The sequence below is a fragment of the Phaethon lepturus genome, unplaced genomic scaffold (assembly GCF_000687285.1).
Source record: "Phaethon lepturus isolate BGI_N335 unplaced genomic scaffold, ASM68728v1 scaffold13718, whole genome shotgun sequence".
Lineage (NCBI taxonomy): Eukaryota > Metazoa > Chordata > Aves > Phaethontiformes > Phaethontidae > Phaethon > Phaethon lepturus.
The window spans coordinates 9,869-36,932 of record NW_010555585.1 but is presented as its reverse complement, the minus strand read 5'-3'; the positions used below and the strand labels follow the sequence as shown (position 1 = coordinate 36,932).

Below are 27,064 nucleotides of genomic sequence, written 5' to 3'. Positions count from 1 at the left end.
CAAAATAACTGTAGCTCTTCTGTTAGACTGCTAACTTCATCTATATGGTATGAAACCACTGATAAAGCATGTTATCAGTTCACATTAAATTTTCAAGGCTTAAGCTGCTGGAGTACAGTATCTTTCTATAAATACGAGATCTTTGCAGTCACAGACTGCAGGCTTTGTTAGCCTTTCCAGATCTTGAGCTAAAAATAAGCTGGTGAAACAGATGGGAAAATGGGAAGCTGGAATTACTATACGGGCAAAGTCAAAGTCCTTGGGTAATCTTAACTGCAAATTTTCATGTTTTCCAGCACTTCCTTTGAAATTAAAATTTATGTCTCTAATACCATTCATTTATATCTCTATACCATTCTTATGGTTTTGTACTTAACCTTGATGTTAGAAGGTTTTTATATTTTGGGGTTTGTAAATTTGATTTATTAAAGGACCATCAACTGCCTTTTCTTGGTCATACTAAGATTTATAGATCAGTCATCTGTCATTATTGGTACAGCTTGCTTCTGCTTTTAACAGTAGATGATTATAGTAGATGAGCTATAACGAGCAGACAAAAGTTTCTTTAATTAAAAAAGCAAAGTGAGAGAAACCTTTATTCCTTTTAACCTGATACTACATTTTACTTGTAATGCTTGTTTATGCTTTTTCAAGCATTGCAGAAGTTTTCCAGAGAAACAGTTTTAAAAAGGTGGGGGGGTCATTATTATTAAGCACTGTAGAGTCCAGCTTTTGTTTTCTGGTCATTAATTTTGTTAGACAAAAAAAAAGTCATTTTGTTTTGATTAATTGAAAATTACAAGAGTAAACTTAGTGTCATCTTCTAGGCTTGTATATTCATCTGATAAAAATCTTAAAGCTGAGGAGTTGGCTATGATGAAAAAAGTATTGGAACCCAAATTAATACAAGAAAACAACATTGCAACTCTTCAGAACACTGCAACAAGTGTAAATTGTCTTGGAGATGGCAAAACACCACCTGTTGATCAGAACACTCCAAGTGGAGCTGTGCAGAAAGAAGTTGCTTGTTCATCTTGTATTGAAGAGGATATTCCAGAAGTAGTTGTTGATGCAGAGAGCAACAAAGCCACTGCAGGTAGGTTTGGAATTATACTTTCGTTTGTTTGGCTCCTTGTTGTTTTTTCTTTCTTAAATAATTATCCAAAGACTTACACAGATGTAAAAATGCAAGCAAAGATTAAAGTTATTTTTATAACACAGCTTACATGGATATTCTCTGCTATGGTCTACCTCATTCTCTGACACTTTGAAAAAATGAACTGCTGCAGAAGTTTGGCAGGAGTGGTTTCCAGCCAATGTGTAGCATAATAAATCTGACAGGACTTGCCAGGCATCAGGCATGTTTATCAGCATTGTGTCCTGTCTTCTCTCTGTAACACAGCAAACTTGAGTCCACACCACATGGGACTTCCACAGAGAGAATCTCTCCATTCCTTTCCTTTTCTAGCAAATTACACTAGTTCCACTGTTCTTTTATGAGGATTTTGGAATCTTTCAGAATCTGCCCTACTACCGCCATGAATGAAATAAGTAACACGAGGAAATGTGTAGCTAACTCTACACCAGAAGTGCTGGCTGCTACAGCTGTGTCAGTCAGATTGGATCAAGCAACTAAACTGTTCGGCAAAAGTTTGTAGCACTACATGGCCCTGAACTTCTTCAGTCTACTTTAATGCAGAGGTACCAGATCTCTGCAGAAAAAATTAACTAGCTACATAATCTTATGCACTTTTTCTATACATAGCAAATATGAAGGCTTGGTCAAATTTCCGACATCTCAAGTGAAAATGAGAAGTAAAATGCAAAGTCTAGAAAACCTTTTAAGGAAAATTCTAGCTTAAAATGCAACTTTAAAAATTTTCATTGTGTCAGATTCTTCTTTTCAGATGTGTTGTCTGTGTACTGTCAATAGTCTAGTCTACACCAGACAAAATGCCATTTCCCCCCATCTGCAGGTAATTCCAAACTAGAAGCTGTATCTGTGTTAGGAGAAGACTTAATGATGCTCTACAAGAAATGCTGTTGTCCAGATATTAATATTTGCATAGAAGGCAAAGATTTTCAAGCTCACAGGTACATAAGTACTTACTCTAAAGTTTTTCAACCAAAATCCTTCCAGTATAAAATGCTGCTGGTACTGTGTATCTGTAATAGGTTACTGCTGGTGCTGTTATCTAGCTGTGAACCATTATAGTTTTTAGGTCTTATGTGTGAAGTGGCCATATGTTGATACTAATGAAAATTATTTATCTCATTAATGGCAACTATTGTGAAAAGAGTTATGTTTTTAAGCACTTCTAAGATTGCCATTGTAAACTCATGTAACAAGTATATACTCATATATAGATACTGTGTCAGTTTTCTTTCCTAACCTATTACAAATAATCTATGCTTTCTGAAGAAAATGGAAAATATATTAATAAACTATTCAGCTATTAATACTGAATAAAATTACTATACAGGTAGAAAATTTCTATAGTAGTAATTTTTTTTTTTTTTCTCTACTGAATCTGATTTTACTTTCATTGCTTCAATCGTGTAGATGTAAAGATTGTCAGCAGCCTTTAATAGGTGTAAAGTCCAAGACTGTTTTAAGAACTTTGGCATACTGGACTTCTGTACCCTGGGAAAGCAAATTAAAGCATTAGTACTATACCTTGTACTTGTGATATGAGTCTGTCTGCACTTGAGATAGCAAACTAGACAGCCTATATTTTGTTCCCTTTGAGTATATCAATAACTGAGAGAGATTATAAAAAACCACCACTATTTTTAGTATTTTCTCAACACAGAATCAGTGTGGGGGGGTTATGTTACTGACATTACAAATATCTTTACAGAAGATATGTCATAATGGGGGGGGTGTTGTTTTGTTGGGTTCTTCTATATAATAGAATTAGGATATATACTAAATTTCCAGAATGTATTGTAGTGTAGTTAGGCATGTTTTTTTCTTACGGTCTACACTACATGAAGAAATGTTCTCATGTCTATAACATTGAGAAACAAATACTTTAATGCAAAAAGAAAAAGATTCCATCAGCAGAGCTTCTTTAATTTAGGCCACTTACTGCCTGGAGCAATGTATCTATTCTAACTAGCATCAAAAAACATGGCAGTAAATCATAGAGAAAACAAGGATGTTCTGAAATAGGCACAAGACTTGCTTGTTTTAATACTGCATCATGTGAACAGTAGGAGTGAATAGGGAAATCTAACTTTCAGTTTAATTGTCATGAAAGCACCAGTGCGATTTATTTATTTTAAGGGTTTTTTTTTATATTCTCAAACAGAAGACAGTTTAAGCCCCCACCCTCTCCAACCATTTATCTCAGTATTCCTTATTTTCTCATGAAGTCCTATGGACTTCAAGTAGATACCACAGCATGAGCAGCAGTGCTCTGAGAGAATTGCCAAGTTATGTTTTCCTAGTGCTGTGTTGCATTCTTACAGAGCTCTGAGTGGAGCAAGTCTATTTGTTCAGTAATAAACTTGTGGCACAAACCATGACAGTAGGAAAGCACAGATAAATTTACTTCAAATTCATTATGTATCTCCATGTATTTTAAAAGTTAAAATTTTATCAATGTATAGTTAGGTAATACATACTTGTCCATATTCTACTGAGTAGCTGTCTTATTTAAAATGAGGCCTTGAAATACCCACTTCAACCATGCCCTTGCAGTTGATCTAGTTCTGTTCATTACTAAAATTCATTTGGAAGAGGATGACAAACTTGGAGATAGTGTATTTCATATCTCCATGATATTGTGTTATTATATCTCATAAAAACAAGATCATGTGTCTATCCAGAACTTCAAATAATCAAAGTTGTCATATAATACCCATTTACATGTGGGCATATTTCATGGAGATATGAAACATTCTGTAAAAGTTTCATTATTATTATTGCTGGATGAATCGCAGGAGGAATGTGCGAGATATTCCTAATTTAAAATATTGAGACTTCTGAAACAGGAGGGGAGAAGAGAGATGAGAGATTCCAGAATATATAACGCCTAGAAAAGAGACCATAAATAGCATTCTTCTTACTTTTTCCTACGCAAAATGAGAGTGCTCTGAAATATTTTAAGAGCCGATAAATACATGTAAAAGAAAGGATTCTAATGCCTAATGTAAGACTTTGCTTTTTCTGCCACAGGAGATACATGACATAAAGTAATTCTATAAATAGTAGGATGCTTAGTAAGTGTCAGGAAAAAATTGTATGTATGAGAATATTATCTATGGCTGCAGTACATAAAGGATAACACTATAACTGGTGTAAATCTGGAAGGCTGAAATCATAAAGTTTTCATCCACTGTCTTCTCTTCCTTTTTGCCCTTCCACTTCCACCTTAAGAAGCTCCTGTGCAAAGGTCTTCTAATTTGTGTTTTTGCAGACTGTGATAGTGGTGGAGATACTCAACTACACAGACTATGGGTCTGGGGTTTCTTTATTGCCTTTGATGGAAGTAGTAGTAAGTCAAATTAGCTCCTTTATGGCCAGTTATGCCTTTTAAATATACAATGGTAATAAGTCTAAACAGAAGTAACTGGAAACATAAATCATATTGTTGTATCATATGTTGGTACAAGTTTGTTTGACTTTTAGGATGTGCTGGTAGGTGGCCAACCAATTTCAGATAAGAGAAGTTTTATACTTCTCTTTTTATTTTAATATTTACACATTTTGTAGTGTAAAAAGAATTTAAAGAGATTCAGGATATAATTATTTGGTTAAATGGAGCAGTATAAACTATTATTAGTTTCAGGTGATTTACTGTTATTTGGTAAATAAACCAGAAGAAATAAACTTGCGATTTTATATTATATAAATATATAGGAATATGTAAAATAAAAGGAAAATGCTTGTGATGATAATTTCCTCTGTGTGAATGTCAACGTCATACTAGAAACAAGCTTTAACTGAGGAATTTGGAATACTGTTTGGTTTTTTTCTTTAGTGTATTTTGAAATTCCAAACATACTGGAAGAAAAGGCACGCAGTATACAGATGGTACCTTAATGCATAAAGGGCAAAGATTTAAGTCAATGTTATCAAAGAGTCTCATAATAAATATTTGTATCTAGTGGAATATTTACTTTTTCTCTCTCAGGGCCATTTTATGTGCCAGATCTAGTTACTTTGCTGCTATGCTGAGTGGAAGTTGGGCTGAAAGCTCCCAAGAGCACATCACTCTTCAAGGGTAAGTGTTGTTTTTGCAAGTCGTGTGGGAGCAAAGGTAGGCAATTTAAAATCACTGGAAATGATGTAACAACTGTGCTGTGTATAGAGCACTGAAGATTAATCTGCCTTGACACATTTCTTCAACCTGATACATTCCCTGAGTACTGTTTTGACTTCAGTATGAAACAGTGTGTGTAGTGTATTTATTAATATTGTCAGATGGTTCATATGGGAAGTCTTTTTCGTCAGCAGAAGAGTGCTAATCCTTTTTTGTAGAGTATGTTTTAGTATTCACAGTCTATTTTACAATTCTATTCTCTTGCTTCATGTTGTACATGTCATGAGAAGTATTACAAATGTCTGAACACTGTAATCTATTTTCATACCTATTTGTACAATGAGTGTATTTACAATGTAAAGACAAACAATTACATTTCTTAAATAGTGTTTAATAATGATATTTCAACATCATACACTAAAACAATTTTGACTAGCGTACTTGTTGACAATAGCTTTCTGTGTGAGAGCTGAAAATAATGGAGCTGTTAGTGTAAAATGAATACTTAAAACTTTGTAAATAAACTGGGGACTGCCAGGTTAGTTCCCTTCAGTATCAGACAAATCAATTGAAACATATTAACTTTTTTTTAAAAGCAAATTAATACTGATACTTGTACATGCTAGGTTTTTTTAGTTCAGGCATGACGTTGGCAGACTCAGCTTTCTTTAGAAAGAACTGTGTACCTTACAGTGTTGCAAAATGTAATTGCTTTGTGTTAATATAAAATTGCTTGGCCAAGTAATACTTTCCCATATTTTCATAATCTTAGTTTTCCGTCAGTGTAATAATATTGCTGCAAAATCAGGAAGGTTTTCTGTTGATCTGGTTATAACTTCCTAATCCTTATAAAACAATACACTTCTAATTGCTTCCTTAGCTTTTATGCTATACATAGTATGTTTTAGAGGCTGAAAGTCAACAATTACTCTGGTATTTACACTTCTCTCCCTGTAATTGATTTCTGTATGGCTAAGACAGAAATCCCTGTGTGTCAGTAGAGTAGAAGTACTTAATCCTGAGAAGTACTTAATCTTTATATGAGTATATTCTCACGCCTGTGTCTCATAATTTTGGTTATTAAGAATCATATTCATTTGTTTTACCTTTTCTAGTTCAGTTTTCTGCTTGGTGCAGATTTCCATGCTGTCTTTCTAAACACTTATAAATAAAGTACATATGGCTTATTCTGAAATAATGAAAATTCTGCCTAAGATAACAGCTGTTAAGACTGTGGGGAAACTCTTTCTTGCTGATTTTATGGCTATTGTGTACTAATACATAGAAAGACAACTGTGGTGATTTTCCTTCTTAGCAACCTTTTTTTTTCCTTTTGTTTTTAGTCATCAATGTCCATTGCTTAAACATGTCTAATGTTTTAAAGGGTCTTAGCTCAATCTGCATGACTATATTCCATTTATACTAATGTACACAGCACTTGTGGGTTCTTAGCATTGCACACTGAGGCATACGTGCGTAAGTACAATAATGTATTGTTCAGGAGATCGTGTCCACCATTAAAAACAGACATTCTGAGCCTTTCCCTGTTAAGATGCTGGGATCATGCAAGGATGCAAACATAATTCTGTAAAAATTCCTTATTTCTTAATCTGAATCTAGGCATAAAGACCTTTTCTATGTATTTTGAGATGCAACATTCCTTCTTAGCATTGTAGTAAAACTATTAAATGTATTTTTATTGTGGGAAAAGCTTAAATATATTAATAAAATCAAGAATTAAAAATAATTATTATAAAACAATTTTTAAACATATTGTTGCTTAATAATTGACTTATTACTAGTAAAGAGCTTGGAGATGAAAAAAACTTTTCTGTATATTATTAGTGTAAATAATCTAGATACTAGTATTAGTCTGCTTATGACTTAATTTCAAAGATTTAAAGTATTACAAAGTTCCAGCAAGACTACTGAGTAGCAAAATTCACTCAAAATATTGTCCATTTAGATATTTTTACATGGCAGTAATCTTGAAAATAGCTTTATTTTTATCAGACCATTTACCTTCCATTCACAGAATGGCTAGATGATGTATCAGCCTTTTGACCTTTTCTTCCTTTGCCTAAGAAAAGTGGTGGGTTTTGTTCTGGACATGTCTTTATTTGTATTTTTCTTCTTTCTTTTTTGCAGCATAAGCCATGTAGAAATGAGTGTCATCTTGCATTTTATATATGGAGGTATTCTGGACTTTCCAGACAAAGTTGATGTTGGGTATATGTTAGCTTTTATTATTTTTAATTGTAGTTTGTGCTTGTTCTGTATTTTTTCAGCTAAAAGGAAAATTCTTCATGTAGCATAAATAAGACAAAGATGTTAAATATAATGATCATTACACTTAAACATATTTGAGAAAATTCCAAAAATAAAGCTGTTGAAGAAATCCTGTTTATTTGGCAGCTACTGGAAAAGATGGGCCAGACATTTCTTGAGTATTATATAGGCAGAGTAAAAAACAGGAGGGTTTTTTATACCAAAATAATTCCCAATTTACCTGTACCTTCATTTTAGTTTTCAGAATAGTATGTATAATGTGTGATAATATACAATAGTTAATATTTGGAATTTATTTTTAAATAATCATTTGAGTTGATGCGAAGGCTAAGTAGTTAGTCTTAGATCCATAGAAGATTATATATAGCAACCAATATAAATGTTGGCATTTTCTTCTGGGATAGTTTTTAATCACAGTTTTATGCATAATCCTGAATTAGTGAAGTAAGTTCTGAAACGTGTGAATTATTCCCTGAAACCATTTATATATTAGCTGTTGATCTCTGCCACTAAATATGAAACCACTACAATTTCTTAATGTTAGAAATTGTTGTTCAAAGCTTATCTATCTAAAATAAAAATATGGAATTGTTTGTAATATTCCCCCAATGTCAATGTTTAGGTAATGAATTGATATAGAATATAAAACTATGGTATTGATTATTATGTAAAATAATTAACAGTTTGTTCGCAGTGCTTTTTAGTATTTGGAAGGGACATGATTCTCGGATATGATGTCATCCATAACATTTTATGTAATCCTTGGGAAAAACGTACAAAATGCTAAAACTCTGCTGGCACAAATTTCTTCACTTGCTACCCTTAAAATAGAGAAACTGAGAGTTTTCTAAACAATTTCTCAGCCAGTGGCTGAGGCTTACTGTTACATAGACTGGACCCGGTAGTTGGAAGATTATTAAGTCAATACATGTTCCTGTTTGAAGATTATTCTTTGGCAAGTTTCACACTTGGTTATCAATCTTTTCTGCAGTAAATTCTGACTGAATAAAGAGGTGAAATTACCACATAAATTGTCTTGTAAGCAAAATGCATGTATGAAAATTATTTTTGATTCCTGTTGCTACTGCTTTCTCTTCAGTCGCATGTTGGGCATTGCAGATATGTATGGACTAGATGGACTGAAAGAAGTAGCTATCTACATTTTGAAAAGAGATTACTGCAATTTTTTCCAAAAGGTATGTCAGTTCTCATGCTACTTTGTGAACCGGAAAGCCTAAGAATTTTCATTCCATTACTTACACAACATATTGTAACAGCTGTGTCGTCAAGGCGTTAGCTTAAATCAACAGACCATATTCTTATGTGTAAAACTGCTAAATTCACCAGGATTGATGATGGGAATAAAGCCTGTGGTATCATCCACCTATTTACAGAAGCTTGTAAACCACAACTGATGAACAGCAGTATTCTGCATGATCAATTCAATACATACATGGGTATAATTTAATACATTCTATCGTATATGTAATTGTTATAATAGTAATATGGAAATACTGTATATTTGCGTATCAGATTTCATGGGCATGTATTTGGAAAATATTACTGTTCAATTAAAGTTAGTTTAAAAACAAACAACTGCTTACAGTCGAGCGTTTTCATGCATTAGGCTCACTAGGCTGAATACTACTTTATTGACGTGTGGAAGCAGATGACTTCCCTATTCTGCATAATGGCAAACAAACTTAAATATCATGGTAGCTAACAGTACTTCTCTAGGTCAGAATGTAAAATAATTGTGAATTTTCTAACAACTCTAGCCTGTTCCTGGAAAACAGCAACCTGTACTAGAATGCATGGCTATCGCTCATTCATTGGGAGTGGAAAGCCTATATGCTGCTTGCATGAAGTAAGTAAAATAAAATAAATTATGGTTTATGTTCTTCATTTCTCTGCTTTCTGTTGAAATTATTTTACTTTGTGAGATTTGGTTTATTTTGGCATATAAAATGTGCATATTTTAAACATCTTTTTCTTCACAATACTTTAGAATATCTCTGATGCTAACTAGTAAAATAGAACTTTTTTCATCTTCCGTACCTAAGAAAGGCTCTTTTTTCAACAGATGGATAGGAAAACATTTTGCAAAATGTTTGTCAGAGAGAAGCTTTGCCAGTTTACCTACTGAACTTCAGAACAATTGTCTTGTTATGTTGATTAACTCTTTGGTAAGTAGTACATACTGTGTTTTATACAAAAAGAGAGCAATGTAAATTTTTTCCTTATTCAGCTGTGCAATATAATTTAAGAGATAATGAATATAGTATTTTACATCTGTAGTATGCTTACACTATGTAAAAGTTCTCATTAAAATAACAGTTTAAAAACAGACTTTGTGCAGATGTCATGGTTATGCTTCATGGCACACAGTCTAGTGATAATCACATCCAAGTCCAGCATAATTATACAAAATAAGTTTATGAAACACAGCTGTAACATCATAGTCCAGCATTATGTATTCAGATAGTGAGGAATCTGAATCTGCTCTGTCAGTTTCTATGGCAAGTAGCAGTATACATTGTTTGTGATGGCCTTTCCCTCTTTGCCTATATTCTATTTTGGAAAAAATGTACTACTTTATTTTCAGACTTTAGGTGATCACTGGCTATCAGTGATCACAAGCTATTTGTTTACAGGCAAGCTGACTTTTCAAAAATAAAGTAACAGTGTATATATATCTTCTGCTTCCTCAGATAACAGTACTGAATTGGTCCCCTCAAAGCACAGCATTCATTTTGGTGGCACATACTTACATTGTTCCAGTTTAGATCTGCCTAAATTTATTTTCTAATGGTGTTGCTGTATAAAATTACCCTCAGAGCTGACTTAAAAGTAGCTGTTTTGAACTAGACCTGTTAACAGGAATTTGGTCCTGTAATTACAGAATCACAGAATCATTACAGCTGGAAAAGATCTTTAAAATCATCAAGTCCAACTGTCAAGCCACTAAACCATATCCCAAAGTGCCACATCTACACGTATTTTGAACACTTCCAATGATGGTAACTCCACCACCTCCCTGGGCAGCCTGTTCCAATGCTTGACCACTGTCTCAATATCTAGTCTAAAATTAGCCTCTAAATACATGCAACTGTAACAGAGATATGAAGAGTAGGTACAGGAGCTAAAGGTAAACCTATACAGCTGCCAAGCATGACTGTTTATGTGTGTATGCCAATCCGCCTAACAGTCACATGAATTTTAACCTAGCTAGCTCAGGTAATATTCACAGGATGATTTTGGTTCTAGCCAGCTAAGTATGTGATGTCTCATATATCTCATGCTGAAGTCCTTGTCCCCGTGTCTCTGTTACTGTTGTTATCCATTCTAAATAGCTCAGGTATGGCTACCCACACTGCCAAACATACCCTAGTTCAAGAGCTGTGCTCTTAAATGGTTCTGGCCAAGAACTGCCCCTTGCTTAAAGGGCTGTGAAGGCTTTTGGGGACTGTTTTTTCTCAGGACAATTTTGATGGAGCATTTACCCCATGAAGTGCTGAGGCCAGCAGGTCAGCTGTGAGTGGCGGCTGCTACTGCATATTCCAGTGAAAGCCTGGAAAACAAGATATTTCAGCGCTAGGTGGCCGTACCAAGAGAAGCTTGAGAGTATGAACAGTTACGAAAAACACACAGTCCTTCTACCAGAATACATAATTTGTAACAGAATAAAAATAGTAGCTATAGCTCTTAAGATACTAGGTGTTCTGCCATTTTATTAGATCAGTATACTCAGGTCTTCCTAGAATATATACATAGCTTTGCATGTCATATATTGTTTAAATATTTGAGAAGTTTTAAGTAAGGTTTTCAGGATTGTAGATCAGTTCATTCTGATCTACAAGTGTTGACAGTTACACTAACATTCATTTTGAAAGGGCTACTGTATGTTTTACGATCCTCTTTACTGCTACAGTTCTCTGCTATAAAACTTTTAAAAAGTTACACCCAGTTAAGTAGTATGACTCTACTGATCTTTGATTTACCAGTCTTGGAAATGTAAAACCTAGTTAATGTGGGGCAGCCCTTTAGAGGAAGAAAAGGTGCAAAGAAAAGGAGATTACTGATTGGAAAATCCCTGGGAAGCCATAATGATGAACAAAGAAACATTAAAATGGGAGTGCAGTTTAAAACACTGTTCAGGTACCTATCCCTGGTGTCTCAACTACGTGCAAGAAAATTACCATTTTTTTTAGATAAGTGGGCTCCACTTTAGAATGGCTAGGGAAAAAATATAACAAGAGAAGTAAAATTCAGTTAGAGTCACTCCTACAAACTGCTGATTTAATTAGAAGTCAGTGAAGGCATTTTGTATTTCACTGTAAGTGTCTAATGGGAGTAAATGCTTATTGCCTTGTGAGGAGGGGCTGAATTCTGGACAAGTCAAAAAGCTTATAATTGAGTTCAGTGGGAGCAAGAACAAATCATCAGCATATACTTAATCCTTAATTTACCTTATATGTGTAGAAGCAAACTGGTTTTGCCCACAGATGAGTAAAATAATTAAAAAACAGACTTGAACAATGGCTAGACAGATTTTGTTTTAACTACATGAAGAAAGTCCTCCCTGTTTTTGACTTTGCATGGGATAAACATGGTTATAATCTGAATTTACAGTAGGGGGTTTTGTGTCAAATATCTATCTGAATTGTTGCTTTCTCCAGTGTTACTGATCTTACTGCATAATTTATCAGTGACCTGCTAGGTCATGTTGAGTAGAGCTTTCAGTACATTCTAATGTGGATAACAAAACATTGCAAGTTCTTTTTAGGTGTTGTGTTAGCCAGTAGTTGCTAACTTGCTAACAGTTGCCTTCAGGTACTGTGCTGATGCAATGCATGAAAGACCCAAAGGCACAGAAGAGGGGAATAAATATTAGGAAGTATGTTTGTTTGTTTTAAGTGTGTCTATAAACATAACAGTTAATCTTTCTTAGAGAAATGCTAGACAACAAAGAGGGTAAGTTCAGTTAAAACTCCATCTGGGAAGACAAATACTTGATGTCTGACCCGGTTAAATCAAGCAAAAGGACTCATAACTATGAAAACGCTTGGCTATTTATGTATCCCGAATGCTAGGCCATCCACACTCACCTAAAACTTTCACTTATCCATTTTATTCAAGAATTTATTACATTTTTCAGTGACCAAAAACGTTTTTCCCTGTTCAGTTTTTCCAGTAAACATTTGCCTTATTTTATTCAGGACTGCAGTATGTAATGACACACAGTTGAAAAAATACAGTGAAACCTACTGAAGATTTTATTTCTAACTTCAGCAGGCAAAACAGAAGCAGTACATTTTTCTTTTTCTGCTTTAAGTTTAAAGGTAGGTATAATGCTCAGAATTATCAAAATCCAAATTTATTTAGAGAAGGGAAATTAATACATGACTGGATCCTTGTGTAAGTGTTCAATAACAGAAGCTATTTTACGAGCAGCAATTCTTTAGGTGATTACTTGGCAACAGGCTAATTACTGTTTTTATTTTAAGAACCACAAGAATGCTGCTTTCCTTTTGATGGAGAGTGACCGGCTGATCAATAGTCTTCCCCAAGTGAAATGGACAGAGGCAGCTGTGGTCTTGGCATCTAGGCTACAAGAAGAATGCGTAACATTTATTGTGGCAAACTTCCTACACATAGTACAAAGTGAAGGCTTCTCTATTTTGCTGCAGGTAAAAGTGCCTTCATGTTATTGTATGCTTCAAAATAAACTGAGTTGTATCACACTTTGGATAGTTCAGGCTGTTAAGTAATCAAAATAGTTTCAACTTCTGCTTTAAAATACAATTCTATGGAAAATTAAAAAAAAAATTGGGCGGTGCTAAGTTTTTTGAGGGGAGACTGGGTTAATTTTTTTTGGTGTTGTTTTAAAGCATATTAATACTTTGATATGCAGGGTTGATACTGTGTTCAGGTTATGTGCCTCAATTAAGCAAAAGTTCCAATGAATTTAGTGGGACAGTTTCTGTGTTGCAAAGAGGTAAGTACATACGTAAGCTTCAAAAAAGCTTTCAGACTCCTAGAACAACAGCATGTAGGACAAGAATGATTATGACTACTAGCAGTATACTCAAAGTTCTACTGATTTTTGTTGCAATTTCCAAGAATGTGGCAATGCTGCAGGTCCTGGTGAGAACATGTCTAGCTGGTTCATTTGTCCCATAAAGCATTTTTTAAATATGTTTAGAGGATTAAAAAAATAAATGTTAAAACATTTTGTCTTTGAATCTAGAGTTGGATGTGACTATAAATTCATCACAGTGTTCCTAAAATTTGGGTTAGTAAGAGGCTTCAGGATGATATGCTAGAGGCCTGGAGAGGGGTGGGCTTATGGAACGGATACAAAGATGCTCAGCTTCTGAATTCCTCCTGCACAGCATGATAGCAGACCCTGTCTGCTCAGTTGCGCTTTTGCATATGAAGTACACTCTTTTGTTTTAAACGACTGCCTTTTGTTGTTTCCTCAGGCACAGGCAATGAGCAGCAAACCTGAACTTCTAGAACTAATTTTTAATGCAATTGAAAAAAGTATGAATAATGAAAATAGCTGCTTTCTTCTTGTAGCTGTGGATACGTTGTTGGACTCCACAAATGTGAAGGAGATGGTAGGTTTTTCAATGTGCGGTGTTTTAGGAAAAACTATTATGGTATTGTTTTATGTAATGGTTCACATCAGATAATGTGATTTGAGCTTAGGTGGCTCAGTCCTGCAGTTGGGGTCACTGAGAAAGTATCTGCATAAATCCAAGGTCCTGTTGGAAATGCAGAAAATGTTGGCATTTGTTTACTGGGTATTAACACTTTCTTCTTTTAAAAAGAAACCCTGCCTATATAAAATTTATTGTGTATTACTGAGAATGTAAGTCCCATGAGCACCACTGCTCTGTTGATCTTCAGTATCCCTTTAAATTTGTGGTAAGAAAAGGCTTGTCAAAACATTGCACTACCTTAAACTTAATGGGGAAGAGAACTTACTCACTTTCTCTCTATGTATCTTTTCCCCCGTTTTTGTAAAAATCACAGCTACATTTGCTTTTGTTTAAGACTGTCCTCTGAAGCAAGGACTGCCTCTTAATCTAGAGTGCATGTGTTTTGGATTGAGGGGAGGTGCCAGTCTCCATGTGTGTAACATACCGTGTATATCTGCATAATCTAAATAGTGATATTTAAGCTGTGGTTGACTATAATGCTTGGGATAATTAATTAATAATATGACATACTGATTAAAATCCAGAATGATGCTACAAGCAAAGAATGAAAAATAAATGCAAAATGAATTACTGCAATCTGGTGCTATTGTAGATCTTCTTGGTAAAAGCAATGAAAATTTAATCAGATACATTATTTTTCCCTAGAGTATTTTACCTTGTTGTGACACAGCTGACAGTAAAGAGCTATAACAGGGTTCATTTAAAAAGAAAGAAAAGGAAAGGAAGAAAAAAAAAAAGCAATGTGGTGTTTTCTAGTGCTGTAGTATGCCTTAGAGTGACTTTGTTTTAAAGAACTGTAAAAATTACTGTGATGGGCAGTAATCCTTCAAAAACAGCATCTCAGCATCTCTATCTACCAGACCATTATAAAATATAAGTGATGACATCATTGATCTAGCTTAGGGAGTAAGTAGATTCAGAAAGGAATAATGACTGGTTGCTATGACAATATGCGCCTCGCCAGCTGCTGATTTGTTACTTGAACACAGGGTTTTACGTGCAAGATCCAGGCTCTGCGTGATAAGCTCTGGGTCTTCCTGGTTCAGTCTTTTTATGCTGTTCGTCACACAGAAAGCTGGAAGCTGATGAGGCCAGACCATCAACAGAAAATACAAGCAGGTATGTCTGGCATCAAATGGCATTAGAATTTTTTAGCAATCTGTTTAGTAGATAAAATGTAGGTGGTATTGTGGAGCCAGATACAAATTAAAATCTGTGATGCCCTACGTTTTTGAAGTATTTTAGAATAGAAGCATGATAGCATGCTTCATGGAAAACATGGAAAATCAGTAAGTAATTTTTTGTGAAGTCTCCCCTGCTTGTATATAATAGGAAGCAAAACCATTAGATTGATTCTGTTCTTATTTACAGCTACTCTAAATAATTGAAAATACTGCAGTAGGATTAAAAACATTATCTGTCTCATTTTTAAGGAGATAAGCACTGTGGATGAATTAAATTTGCACAAAGCAGATTATCCATTCTATGAATTCAGTTTCTATCCTTTATCGTTTTCTACATAATGTACAAATACTGCTCGTCTCTTGTGTAATGCTTATCTCGTGCACTGTGAGTAAATGCAGACAGCTTGACTTCACAGTTGATTGGTATTGTGATATTGTGTATGCTACTGCAGAGAGCCCCTAAGGAGCTGCATAGTGTTCTCTCAAAATTTTCATAGGCAGCACTTCCAATAAAAAGGAGTTTTTGTTCTGAATGTTTCTTTGTTTTGAAGTACACAAGTACTCTCAGGATGTGGAACTGATGATGGAGTTCAGGTTATGGTTGAATATTAGCTTTGACAGTACAGTGTTATAAAAGAAAAGATTGTGTTAAAGACTTCTCTAAAATCAAATCACTTTTGATTCAAAGGAGAAATAAACATTTTGGTCTCGTTTTTGTTAAAGACATTAGTAGCTAGGATACGATAGTTACAAAATTGTTTACGCCTATAGGAAGATGAAAATTTTATTCTACAATTACACCCTGAGAGAAAGATGCAGTTACAGTCTTTCTAAGCATGATTTGGGGATGTAGTCAAATAACATCTCACAACTACCGTATAAAACAGGTTTCTGATTTCTTTCTGGATTATAAAATACTTCAGAAGCTGAGAAGCTGGCTTTAGAAACAAGGGTGGGGTTTTTTGTTTAGGGGTGTTTTATTTTTAGGATGATAGGGTCCTTATTGTAAATAATGTTTAGGCTGCTTTGCACTAGTGCTTTCAATAAAAAAAAAAAATTTAAGACGAAGGTGTGCCTTAGTTGTCCAAACTCCATGTTACCAGAAATTGTTTTGTCTTCTTTTAGATTAAATTATAACTCAGAGCTAGCATTTTAGATACATTTTAGATGTAAACAGACAGGCTGAAATTTTTGCATAAATTACCTGGTTTTAATTACAGGCAAAGCAATCACACAATACTGGTAGACAAATTTTAATCTTCAGGTGAAATATGTCTCAGATTACTTAAATCAACTTTCATCTTAAAGACTCCTGGTAGTGGTTTATCTTCTATAGATTTAACCTATATAGAATTAGAAGGCTGTAATAGAGGAGGAAAAATGCCAGAAGACGACAGATGATACTGTGGGTTTTCCCATTCACAACACGTCTTCTGTTTTCTTAGGCACAAGTTTATATGGGTTTTGTCTTAACATATTGGTATGTATTAATGTGCAGAGTCATTGCTAGAAAAAGGATTAGATCCCTGGGGTGCCATTTTCAGCACACCTTTTGTGTGATCTTTACAGACCTATATAAAATTTAATTTTAGTACCTTCAATTTTTGAAGGTACTAAATAATTTTATTCAGCAGAATTTTTGTGTTATACACAGATACATTTTTTGTATATGTTTAAGTAGGTTAAGTGCCTCAACATGAGGCACTGAATGCTTAAAATTTTTGATACATTTTTTTGCAAAACCTTTTTTCAGCTGAAATATTAATACAAACAAAAATGAAACCTTATCAGTTCTGGGTCTGTACAGTGTCTATAAATATCCTTTTTGTATTCTACAAGCACAACTGATTTAAAGGCTCTATTGAAAAACGCTTCCCTCCCAGAGTACAGCAGTCAAAAAAAAAAAAAAAAAAAGGCATTCACTGCCTGACAATCACAGGGATAACTCTCGTTACATTACACTGCATGCTATCTAAAGAGGCGCTATGATCTTACTGTGTACATTTACATTGAAAGCCAAAGCTTTGCCACTTTTGAAAACTAATATAGTTTACTTTAATGGAATTAATATCTTCTTTAAATAGCATAAATAAATATTCTATAAATTACAGTACATAGCTTAAAAGTCATTAAATAAATTTGAAAGTTTTTTTTTTGTAAATGTGTATACTTTCAAAAGTCTCAGTGCACTGCAAGCTTTAAGTGAGCTAAGCTTGGATAAACAAGTGTCTTACTATGCAAATGGAGAAACAGAAGAGTTAAACAACTTGCTTATGGCCATGGGACCTCATTACAGATACCACAGTTTTTGTTCTGAACATAAAACCATGTATTTCCACCTAACATTTGCCATGTCATCAAAATTAGCCTTCACAGAATTATTACAGGATGCAGAGAGCTGCCTTCTGATTTCAGATTATGTTAATTGAGTAGGCTGGATTGTTCTCTGTCTCCCTTCTTTCCTGTTAAATAGTAAAGAAACTGCTGGTTCCTTTTACAGCTGCATTTGACAAGGGTGATGACCGAAGACTGGGCAAAAAACCTGTATTCACTAGTTCTCAGGTAAAAATTATATCCAAACATTAAAAATACTCAGAAGCTTGCAAACAAAACTATTTTTTTCATGTGTTTTAAATTCAATATTAATTTGTCATGCTATTTAATGGAACTTGCTTTTGAAAAATTTGTATTTTTTGGTGAACTGTTATTTCTGCAGAATCAGTAATGTCCATTACTGGAAGCACCTTAGGACTCAGCCTATGCTCTGCTATATTTTCAAACAGATAAGTTCAAATGAAAGACAGGAATTTGTGTTCTGAATCTCACATTCCCCTGTTGCTATGTAATGAAACTGATCTGTTTCCCAGAACAAATGGTTTGCTACTGAGCTAATGAATCTCTGCTATTATCGCAAGCCACAAGAGCACCGAGTCTGTTATACTCCCTACCCCGAAAAAGTATGTTTTAGTGCTCTCAACAACTCTTTAGTTGAGACTAACACTTAAAACTACATTACTATTTGGTAAAAAAACAGTATGGGTTTCACATGATCTGACAGTCATGAACACATTGCAATGACACTGGTATCACAAAGTTTCCATTTCATGCACTTAATTCTCCATGTTTCAGTATATATCTTTACCTGAGAAACAGCATGAATATGGTAGATACACTTGGTAATGGTTAAAAACATCACATGAATGATAAATTTTGGGTTTATGTTTGTAATAATTCAGTCTTTATTTCTCTTTGGAAAATACACACATACAACTCAAAAGAAGTTTTCTTACTTCAGCAGACACTATAATATAAATAAATATTGCAGAGTAATCCTTCCAAAGTAAAAGTGAAAAACTACTTAGATATTTCTATATCCACTATATAGAGCAGTATTTCACATGAGATTTACTAGGCACTCTAATTATTTCTGGTACTTTCATATCTTTGAAAGCCAGCAATCTGAGCTAAAACACAGTTTTAAAAAAATAATTTCTATGCTGAATCTTGTTGCTTTAGATTCATGTACTACTTAAAAAGTAGCTGTGTTTCAGAAATTAAAGATTATGGATAGTTTGGTGTTATAAACGTCTTCTGTTTTGGTGTGGTTTTTTTTGTTGTTGGTTTTTTTTTTCCTCCTTCCTGATGCTTTTTTTTCCTAGCTAAACAAATCTATTACTGAATCTGCTGCTATAAGGAATACTTCCTGGACAGAACACGGCAAGAAAGATTGCTGGGGAGATTCTTCCACTAATCAGGATAAAATGAAATCTGATGGATTAGGAGCATCTGGACATACATCCAGCACCAATAGAAACACTGTCAATAAGGCTTCAAAGCATGAGGATGTAAAGGGGAAAGATGGCAAAAAACTAGTGTCCAAGATTACTAAGGATTCCAAACCTGGGGAAAAAACTGCTTCACCAAAGGCTAGAGCTGTTATAAAGACAAAAATAGAAAACAATGGAAATGTGAAGGCTGAAAGCATGCTTACCAAGCAAGATACAGAAAAGACATCATCTGCAAGTGGAGAAAAAAATTCAGGAAGTGGCAAAGGAGTAAAGAACCATGAAGGAAAAATTGCAGGTGCCAGACCTAAAGTGCTGACAGTAACCTCAAGCGTGCAGGTCAAAACAAAACCACTGAAAAAAAACACGGGGAAGGAGTCTCCCTCCTCAGTGATTGTGGCAGGAACTTCCAGCAAGTCAGCAAACTCAAACGTAGATATCCAGACTGCCAGTGAACAGACAGAGGAACCCAAAGAGGATAAATTGGTAGAGGAAGGGAAAAAACAGACTGGTAATTTTTGTTTTTTTCTTAATTTTAAAGTCCCCTTCTGATTTGTCCTAGGCTGGTCACACGCTGAAAACCAGTCTGGGAACCTTTAAAGAAATCGACTACAGATTGATGAGTCACCTTCTTTCCCTGTAAATGAATTTTAACTTGAGATAAGAATATTAAATTGCTTCTTTAATAACTGACTTTATTTTATTATCAACTGATAGCCATAGAAAATAAAAGTTTTACAAGTTTAGCATCTATGCTGTTTTCAATAGCTGATCTTCATATATTAGAATTTTTTTAGTACTTGCATGCAATGCATTTCCCCCTATAATTAACTTTGAATTTACTTTACAATAGTGAAAACAAAGTCATCTGTGAAGACATCAAATGGAGTCACCAACAAAAAAAAGACAACTGACCTTGAAACTAGTATCACAACAATCAGGTATGTTAAAAATCAATATGCTGCTTTTTATATATATATATGTATGTGTGTGTGTGTGTATGTGAAAAAGAGTTTCAGGTGAACTATTAAACTTACTGTTAAGTCAACATGTTCTTTTTAATCTGAGAACAGTTGTCTGTTGCATGTTATTAGCAAAACAATTTGAGTTAGCTATTGGAAGCATTGCTGTAAAGATAAAATTGGTTTGGCTTTTGTCTTGGATTGTTTCATGCTAATAATTTTTAAATTGTTATAGGTCATTCAGAATTCTGCATACCGGAATGGTTAATGACTACAAAAGGTGTTGTAAACTCACTGTTTCTGGGATAGCTTAGATTAAACTGGACAGGAAGACAGCTGAAGCACTGTGAAATTGTGAATATAAAAAACAGACATACACATAGAGATTTCTTTTCGAAAAGTATACCTTTTAGGTTGCATTTTCAATGTTTATATATGTGTGCATATTAAAACACATATATTGTTTAAATATAAATATTACTACATTTTAAGCATGGAAATAATGGATATAATAATTTCTTTTCAGTCTGACAAAAAAATCAACCGGAAAAGTGTGTAATGAACAAAATGTGCAAGCTGTTCTGAAGAAAAAAGGGAATGTGAGTAGCAATTCTGCAGTACAGCAAAAGGCTCACAATACACCTACCAATTCTCCCAGGAGCCAAGGTAAAGTTTCATACAGCAATGAAATGGTCTGCCATTATTATGCAAAGCTTTGTTTTGTGTGGGGGTTTTTGTTTGTTTGTTTTTGTTTAGGGTTTTTTTTGTTTTTTGTCTTTTAGCACAAGCATTTCACAAAATCTTCTGAACAATTGTTGTATGTATGTTGTATGTATCACTTTCCGTGACAAGCTGTAAAATGCAAATGAATGTGTGTCAACTCAAAATATTTAAAAGATGGCCTTCGCTGCCAATTGGTCTTTTCTTCTGCTTGTTTAATCTGCTTTGCAAGGCCTTGATCTGCTGATCCCCTGTACTTTTGCATTTGGAACCATGACTGAGTTCAACAGAAATTCTGTAGGTCAAGCATTTATAATATGCATCAAAGATCTGGACTGCAGACTCCTTTATGAACTCTTGGTTTATGCCTCCCTCTTTTGGTGATCCCTCCTGGCAATAGCACTACTGATACTGACCTGTCCAACAAACAATACTTGATTTAAACAGTTATTTATATCAAGTGTGGGAAATAACATTCTAGACCACAGATAGGAAACCCTGCTTTATAAAGACACAAAGGGTTAAGGATGGAGCTCTTTTTAATCCCATTTGGACTTGGCACTTACTGGTGTGGGGGAAGAATATTCAAGTTATATTATCTTAAATTCTTTATGATATAGAAAACACAGGTCCTGTCAATTTGTGGTCATTAAAGATCTTGCAGTATTTTTTGACTGAGCAGGCATATTAATTCTGGTATTCTAATCACATTATAACTAATGTAATTATTTTCTGCTTACTTTCATTTCCTCTACAATATAAATTGAATACAGTTTTCATCACTTCCTGTGCTAAGCTGCTGTGCAGTGTTTCTGTGCGCTATTAGATAGCTGCTGCTTTCTACTGCAGTGATGACTATTTCAGTTACAGGTTGAAGTAATTCCTTTAGGTATAGTCTATAAAGCGCTTTAGTTTTAAAGATGGTATGTAAATGCAAGATAGTATTTTTGTCTAGTATTTGTTTAAGATCTCCATTCTTAATTCTTTAACAAGCCTTAATAGTTACATAAAAAGTTGAGTATCTTGTTTCTCAACATAAACACTAACATAAATTTGGTGAATATACTTTGACTGGCATATACAATCTTTTTAGTGTCTTTTTTACTGTTTGTTAGGACCTCAGGGGGAATCACCAAATTCAATGAAATCAGGAGTGTCTCCAAGATATAACGAAGAAAAAAACATGTTACAACATCTGGTTCAGACAACACTCCCAGAAAAACATCCTTCAACCAAAAAGAAGAGTGTTAAGCAGTCACAAACACCTGTTGCAAAAGCCACTGCAAAAACAACACCTAAAACTCCAGCTCTGTCAAAGCATGCTGAGATTCTGAATAATAAAGACCCAAAACCAAAAACAGCTGGGCAATCTATATTAAAATCTCAGTCCTCTGCCCAAAAACATTCAAGGAGTGAATCTCCTGTTGTCCAGAAGAATGTGCACACCTCTGAGCACAAAAGTTCAGGACAGAAACTTGAAAAAAACATGGCTGATGCCATGGCAGGTCAGCTTCATGACAATAATGAATGCTATTCTGCAAACCAAAGTGACTCTTCAAAATCTGTGATGGAAAGTAGCAGCAAAGATAAACTGCTGGCATCCTGTCAACCTAATAAACAAAAATTACCAGATCCTTCTGAAAACATGGAATACAAAATACATTCCAAACCTTCTTCTCTAACTGCAGATGAAACTATTTCTAAACTGCACGTTTCACTGCAAAATGAAATGGAAACAAGACAAAGCTGTGGAGATCTGACTGGGACTAAACAGATTGAAGACACAGAGAAAGATGATAACACAGCTGAACTTGACTGTCATGCCCAGTCTTCCAGTGACGGATACTCAGACTTTTCCAAGGAAACCAATCAAAAGGCTACTGCTTCAGGAGAGCTGGTGAAACACTCACAAGCAACTAAAGTCTGTCCTGAGCAAAGTGATAAAATAAACTGTGAAACAGGTCTTAACTACCATGAAAATGCTTTACCAAGCTTTTCCAGAACAATAGAGGATGAGATACCACCTCCTCAGACTCATATGGAGGGATATCTTCCAGGTGATGAGCTGTGTGATACATCGGCCTTGACTGAATACAAATCAGTTACAGCAGATTTGGATGATGTTTCAGAATGTTCCACAGAACAAATAACAGAAAAATGTTCACCTAGATACACAGAGCCTATAGATCCTACAGAAATGCCAGAAAACCATGAAAATGTAGAAATTCCTTTCGTGAACCACTGGAGTACAGGTGCACTAGATCCAAAAGAGAGTCCTGAATCAGATACTGGCAGTGCAACCACATCTTCTGATGATATAAAACCAAGATCAGAAGATTATGATGCTGGAGGCTCTCAGGATGATGAAGGATCCAATGAACGAGGGATTTCTAAATGCAGCACTATGTTATGCCATGAGTTTCTTGGAAGAAGCAGCAGTGACACAAGTACACCTGAGGAATTAAAAATGTATGACAGCAGCCTAAGAATAGAAGTGAAAATGAAAAAGGAGGGTTCTGATCTCTTCCGTGTTAATTCAACGAGTGATGATGAAATACCAAGAAAAAGACCAGAAATTTGGTCCCATCAAGAAAGTGCAAGGAACAATACTAGAGAAAGCAAAAGTTCTACTTTTGGCAGTGCGCAGTTTACTCAGGAAGCAGACCAAGTTTCTTCTTCTGCTGATGAAACAGAAGATGACAGATCTGAAGCAGAGAACATTGCAGAAAACTTTCTTCCATCAAATGTATCAAATGTTCCTGCTCAACAGTTCCAAGGAATTGATAATTTAGCTTTTGAAGACGCAACAGAAAATGATACTGCAAGTCAAGAGGTTTCTAAAACTAAAAATTTCAAACGATCTATTTTACTGTCAGTAGATGAATGTGAAGAATTGGGATCCGATGATAGAGTGGAAACTCATACTTCATGTCAGCATTCAATAGAGTCTCTTACTCCTTCAGAAGTATTTGACAGTGTTTCTCAAGAGCACCATGGAAAGGCTTTTTTTCCAAGATACTCACTGGAAATTGAAGATGGATTCCTGGATTGCAAACAGCAAAAAGATAGAGACAATAGATTGGATAAAAGTGTAAGTTCTCTCCTGCATCTTCATGGTACTGAAATCTCAGGGGAGGAGAATCAAGGTGCTTCAATGACTGAACAAAATTTTCCCGAGAAAGTATATTCAGCAGCTAGTCCATGTCCAGGAGAAAAACCAGAAGTAAATATGAAGAATGAGGTGGCTAGTGAATTTCACCAGTGCAATAAATACTTAGACAATGATGTAAAATCTCAAGAAAGACCATGTCATTTGGATCTTCATCAGAGAGAAACTAATTCTGATGTGCAAAAGAGCAGCTCTGCAAAACCTGTAGAGGACAGTAAGAGTCAGATACTGACTCAGGAAGGTCAAGTGAGAGACAGTCAACCAGCAACAACTGAATGCGCTAATACTGATTTACTTCCAGGTAATGTACAGAAATAGAAACACAGTCATTCAAAACCAAATTAATAGGGAAAGCTTTGGCAATTTGTCTGGGATTGAATCCCGAACTGAAGTAATTTTGGCTGAAACTATATTAAATTTAAATATTTTTAGGTATTTCACTTGGGTAGAGAATGCTTGTCTGTTTGAAATACCTGTCAATACCCTGCTGTTCAATGAGAAACTTGACTACAAGAAAAGAGATTTTATGTAATGCTAAAAGAAAGATTGGATGCAATTGTCTGTACTTCAGTTATCTTTGATCCAATCTAACATTGACAGCATCAGCTTTTGATGGAATCTTAGTATTTGTTTTGTCTGCTTGACAACATATAGTATGTCTGAATGGGATGTGCAATAACTACAGTAATAACCTTAACTAAAGGGCACTGAGCTGTTTACCTGAACAGCTATATGCATTATTGTTGTAATTTATTTATTTATATATTATACACAAATTTGGATCCTTCTCCCACTGAACATTACTGAATATTTGCCATATACATCAGTGGGAGCAGGTTTGAACTCTGATTTAGAGCTTATGAGATGTCTGAAATTCTAAATTTTACCAATAAAAGCTTATTTCCTAAAAGAGAGATTATACGTAAAACTAATGCTTATATACAGAAAAGTTCTAACTTGTTTCACGTAGTAGATGAATAGTTGTCTAGTTTTGTGTTTTGTCGTCTTTATACAAGTAATTCAGTCTGTTTACCCAATCAAAAATATACAATAGTTTTGATTACAACTATTGTGTATTCAAGAGTAATGAAATGCTGATGATGATCTATGTTCAGCCAGACCACAGAACAAGACATTGAAAGTTGTACTTTTTTTTTTTTTTTAAGTTTGCTTGCCCTTGCCTGCAGCTGCCCTTGCATGTGCAGTGTAGAAATAAGCCTGTGGATAAACAATTTTGTGTTTAATTCTCTTCTAAGCTGACATAGCTTAAGTCACCATTCAGTAGTCATTCTCTATTAATTCCCTCCATGCACCTCCTGGTCTAAATTTAATTTATGTAGTAAATGAGAAATTTCATGTGCATTAAGTGTATATTTACATTGTCATTAATTATGGAGGTTATTGTTAATTACCAGTGGTGATTGCTGCTTTAACTTAATTTATAAATCATACTTTGTTTTTTATATAGGAAAAAAATGCCTCAAATGTTGTCAATTTTGTATAACTCTCCATCCCCCTTTTTTTAACCTGGTTGGATTGTCCTTCCTGAATGAGTTAAATTTTGCTCTACACAGCCCTGAGGGGAGGATCATCTGCAATTTTTACATTGTACAGTATTGTGAATTATTTCAGGAGACATAGATGATTATGACACAATGGCACAAACCTGCATGTATGAGCATCGGCCTGCAAAAACCCTTTCTCCAATATATGAGATGGATGTTGGAGAAGCAATTGAACAGAGGATGGATTCAGAAACAGCAGTTCTAGATGTGGATTTTGAAGATCAGCAGTTTGCAGAACAGGACTGGACTCTTCTCAGGCAACTGTTATCTGAACAGGACTCAAATATAGGTTTTAAAAACTCTGTTCCTGAAGACCTTAACTTAGCACAATGTCTTATCAATCAGACACTGTTTCTGGCACGAGATGGTTCGAATCCTCAGGGTACATCACAAGTTGACACATTCAGTAGGTGGACTGAACTAATGTCTCCACTTGATGATTCTTCAGCAAGTATTACAGTGGCAAGCTTTTCATCCGAAGACTGTTCGTCCCCTCAAGGGGAATGGACAATTCTTGAACTGGAAACCCATCATTAAGGTGATCAAATGTTTGCAACTGAACTCAAACCCATTCCCCAAATCTATTTTTGATGAGTTGTTTCCACACAATAACGAAATACTGCATCAGTCAAGAACAAGCAATTCTTGATACTAAGGCAATCTTTCTGATATAATGAGGTAAATATGTTAATTTATAATCTAGATTTAATCTCAAGTACAATAATTTTTCAGGACTTAAATGTATGTCTTTTCTAAAAATGAACTTTGAGCATGTATTTTCTAGAACTGTTAGAAAAATTAGATGACATGAGAGAAAAACCTTGGTTTCCACCGTCCCTTTTATATTCCTTTCTGATATTCAATATTCTCATTGAGCAAGAATTTAAAGATGACTGCACAATTAGTAGAGCTATTCCTCTCCTTTCCCCCTCACCCCATATGGTGATTTCATTTTACAACAATAAAGATTCAGAATGGTTGTGTCAAAAGGTGATGTGTGCCAACACTGCTTTAAACAGTGGAAACATATACTTATGTTCAAAGAAAACATTTCAATATGAATCTGCCTTGGGCCTTATTAATATGAGCAGCTTGTTTCATCTGCTTCTTCCAGTTTCTGATTTTTGTATTTTTCATTTGTTTTGTTTATAAGTTTCCAATAAATTTTAAATTGTCTTTTCTTTAAATATAAGACTTAAGAGGGTCTGTGCTATAGGAAGAGTGCTGTTTGTTTCTTGGAAATGCACATATTTAAGTAAATATTTGTAATGGCATAGTGCATGAATTCAGAGGAGTTGGTAGAATGCTGCTCCTGTTCTAAAAAACAGTATGTCTGATATCTCCGAAAGTACATCACAGTCTGAAGTCATGGTCAGTGTTACATCAGAAGTC

At 34.7% G+C, this 27,064-nt stretch overlaps 1 protein-coding gene across 1 annotated transcript; it reads left to right on the top strand.

Annotated features, from left to right (window-relative positions):
• Window positions 1-827: 827 nt before the first annotated feature.
• KIAA1107 (KIAA1107 ortholog) lies at window positions 828-26,209 on the top strand (the record flags this gene model as incomplete). The annotated part of the gene is made up of 16 exons (XM_010292211.1): window positions 828-1,096; window positions 1,977-2,094; window positions 5,142-5,231; window positions 7,419-7,499; window positions 8,659-8,755; window positions 9,338-9,426; window positions 9,643-9,745; window positions 13,067-13,249; window positions 14,045-14,182; window positions 15,277-15,406; window positions 17,972-18,033; window positions 19,131-19,767; window positions 20,110-20,197; window positions 20,745-20,884; window positions 22,054-24,408; window positions 25,740-26,209. Coding segments are annotated over 16 exons (5,050 nt in total), but the record flags the coding sequence as incomplete, so codon positions are not given.
• Between the last annotated feature and the right edge of the window lie 855 nt (window positions 26,210-27,064).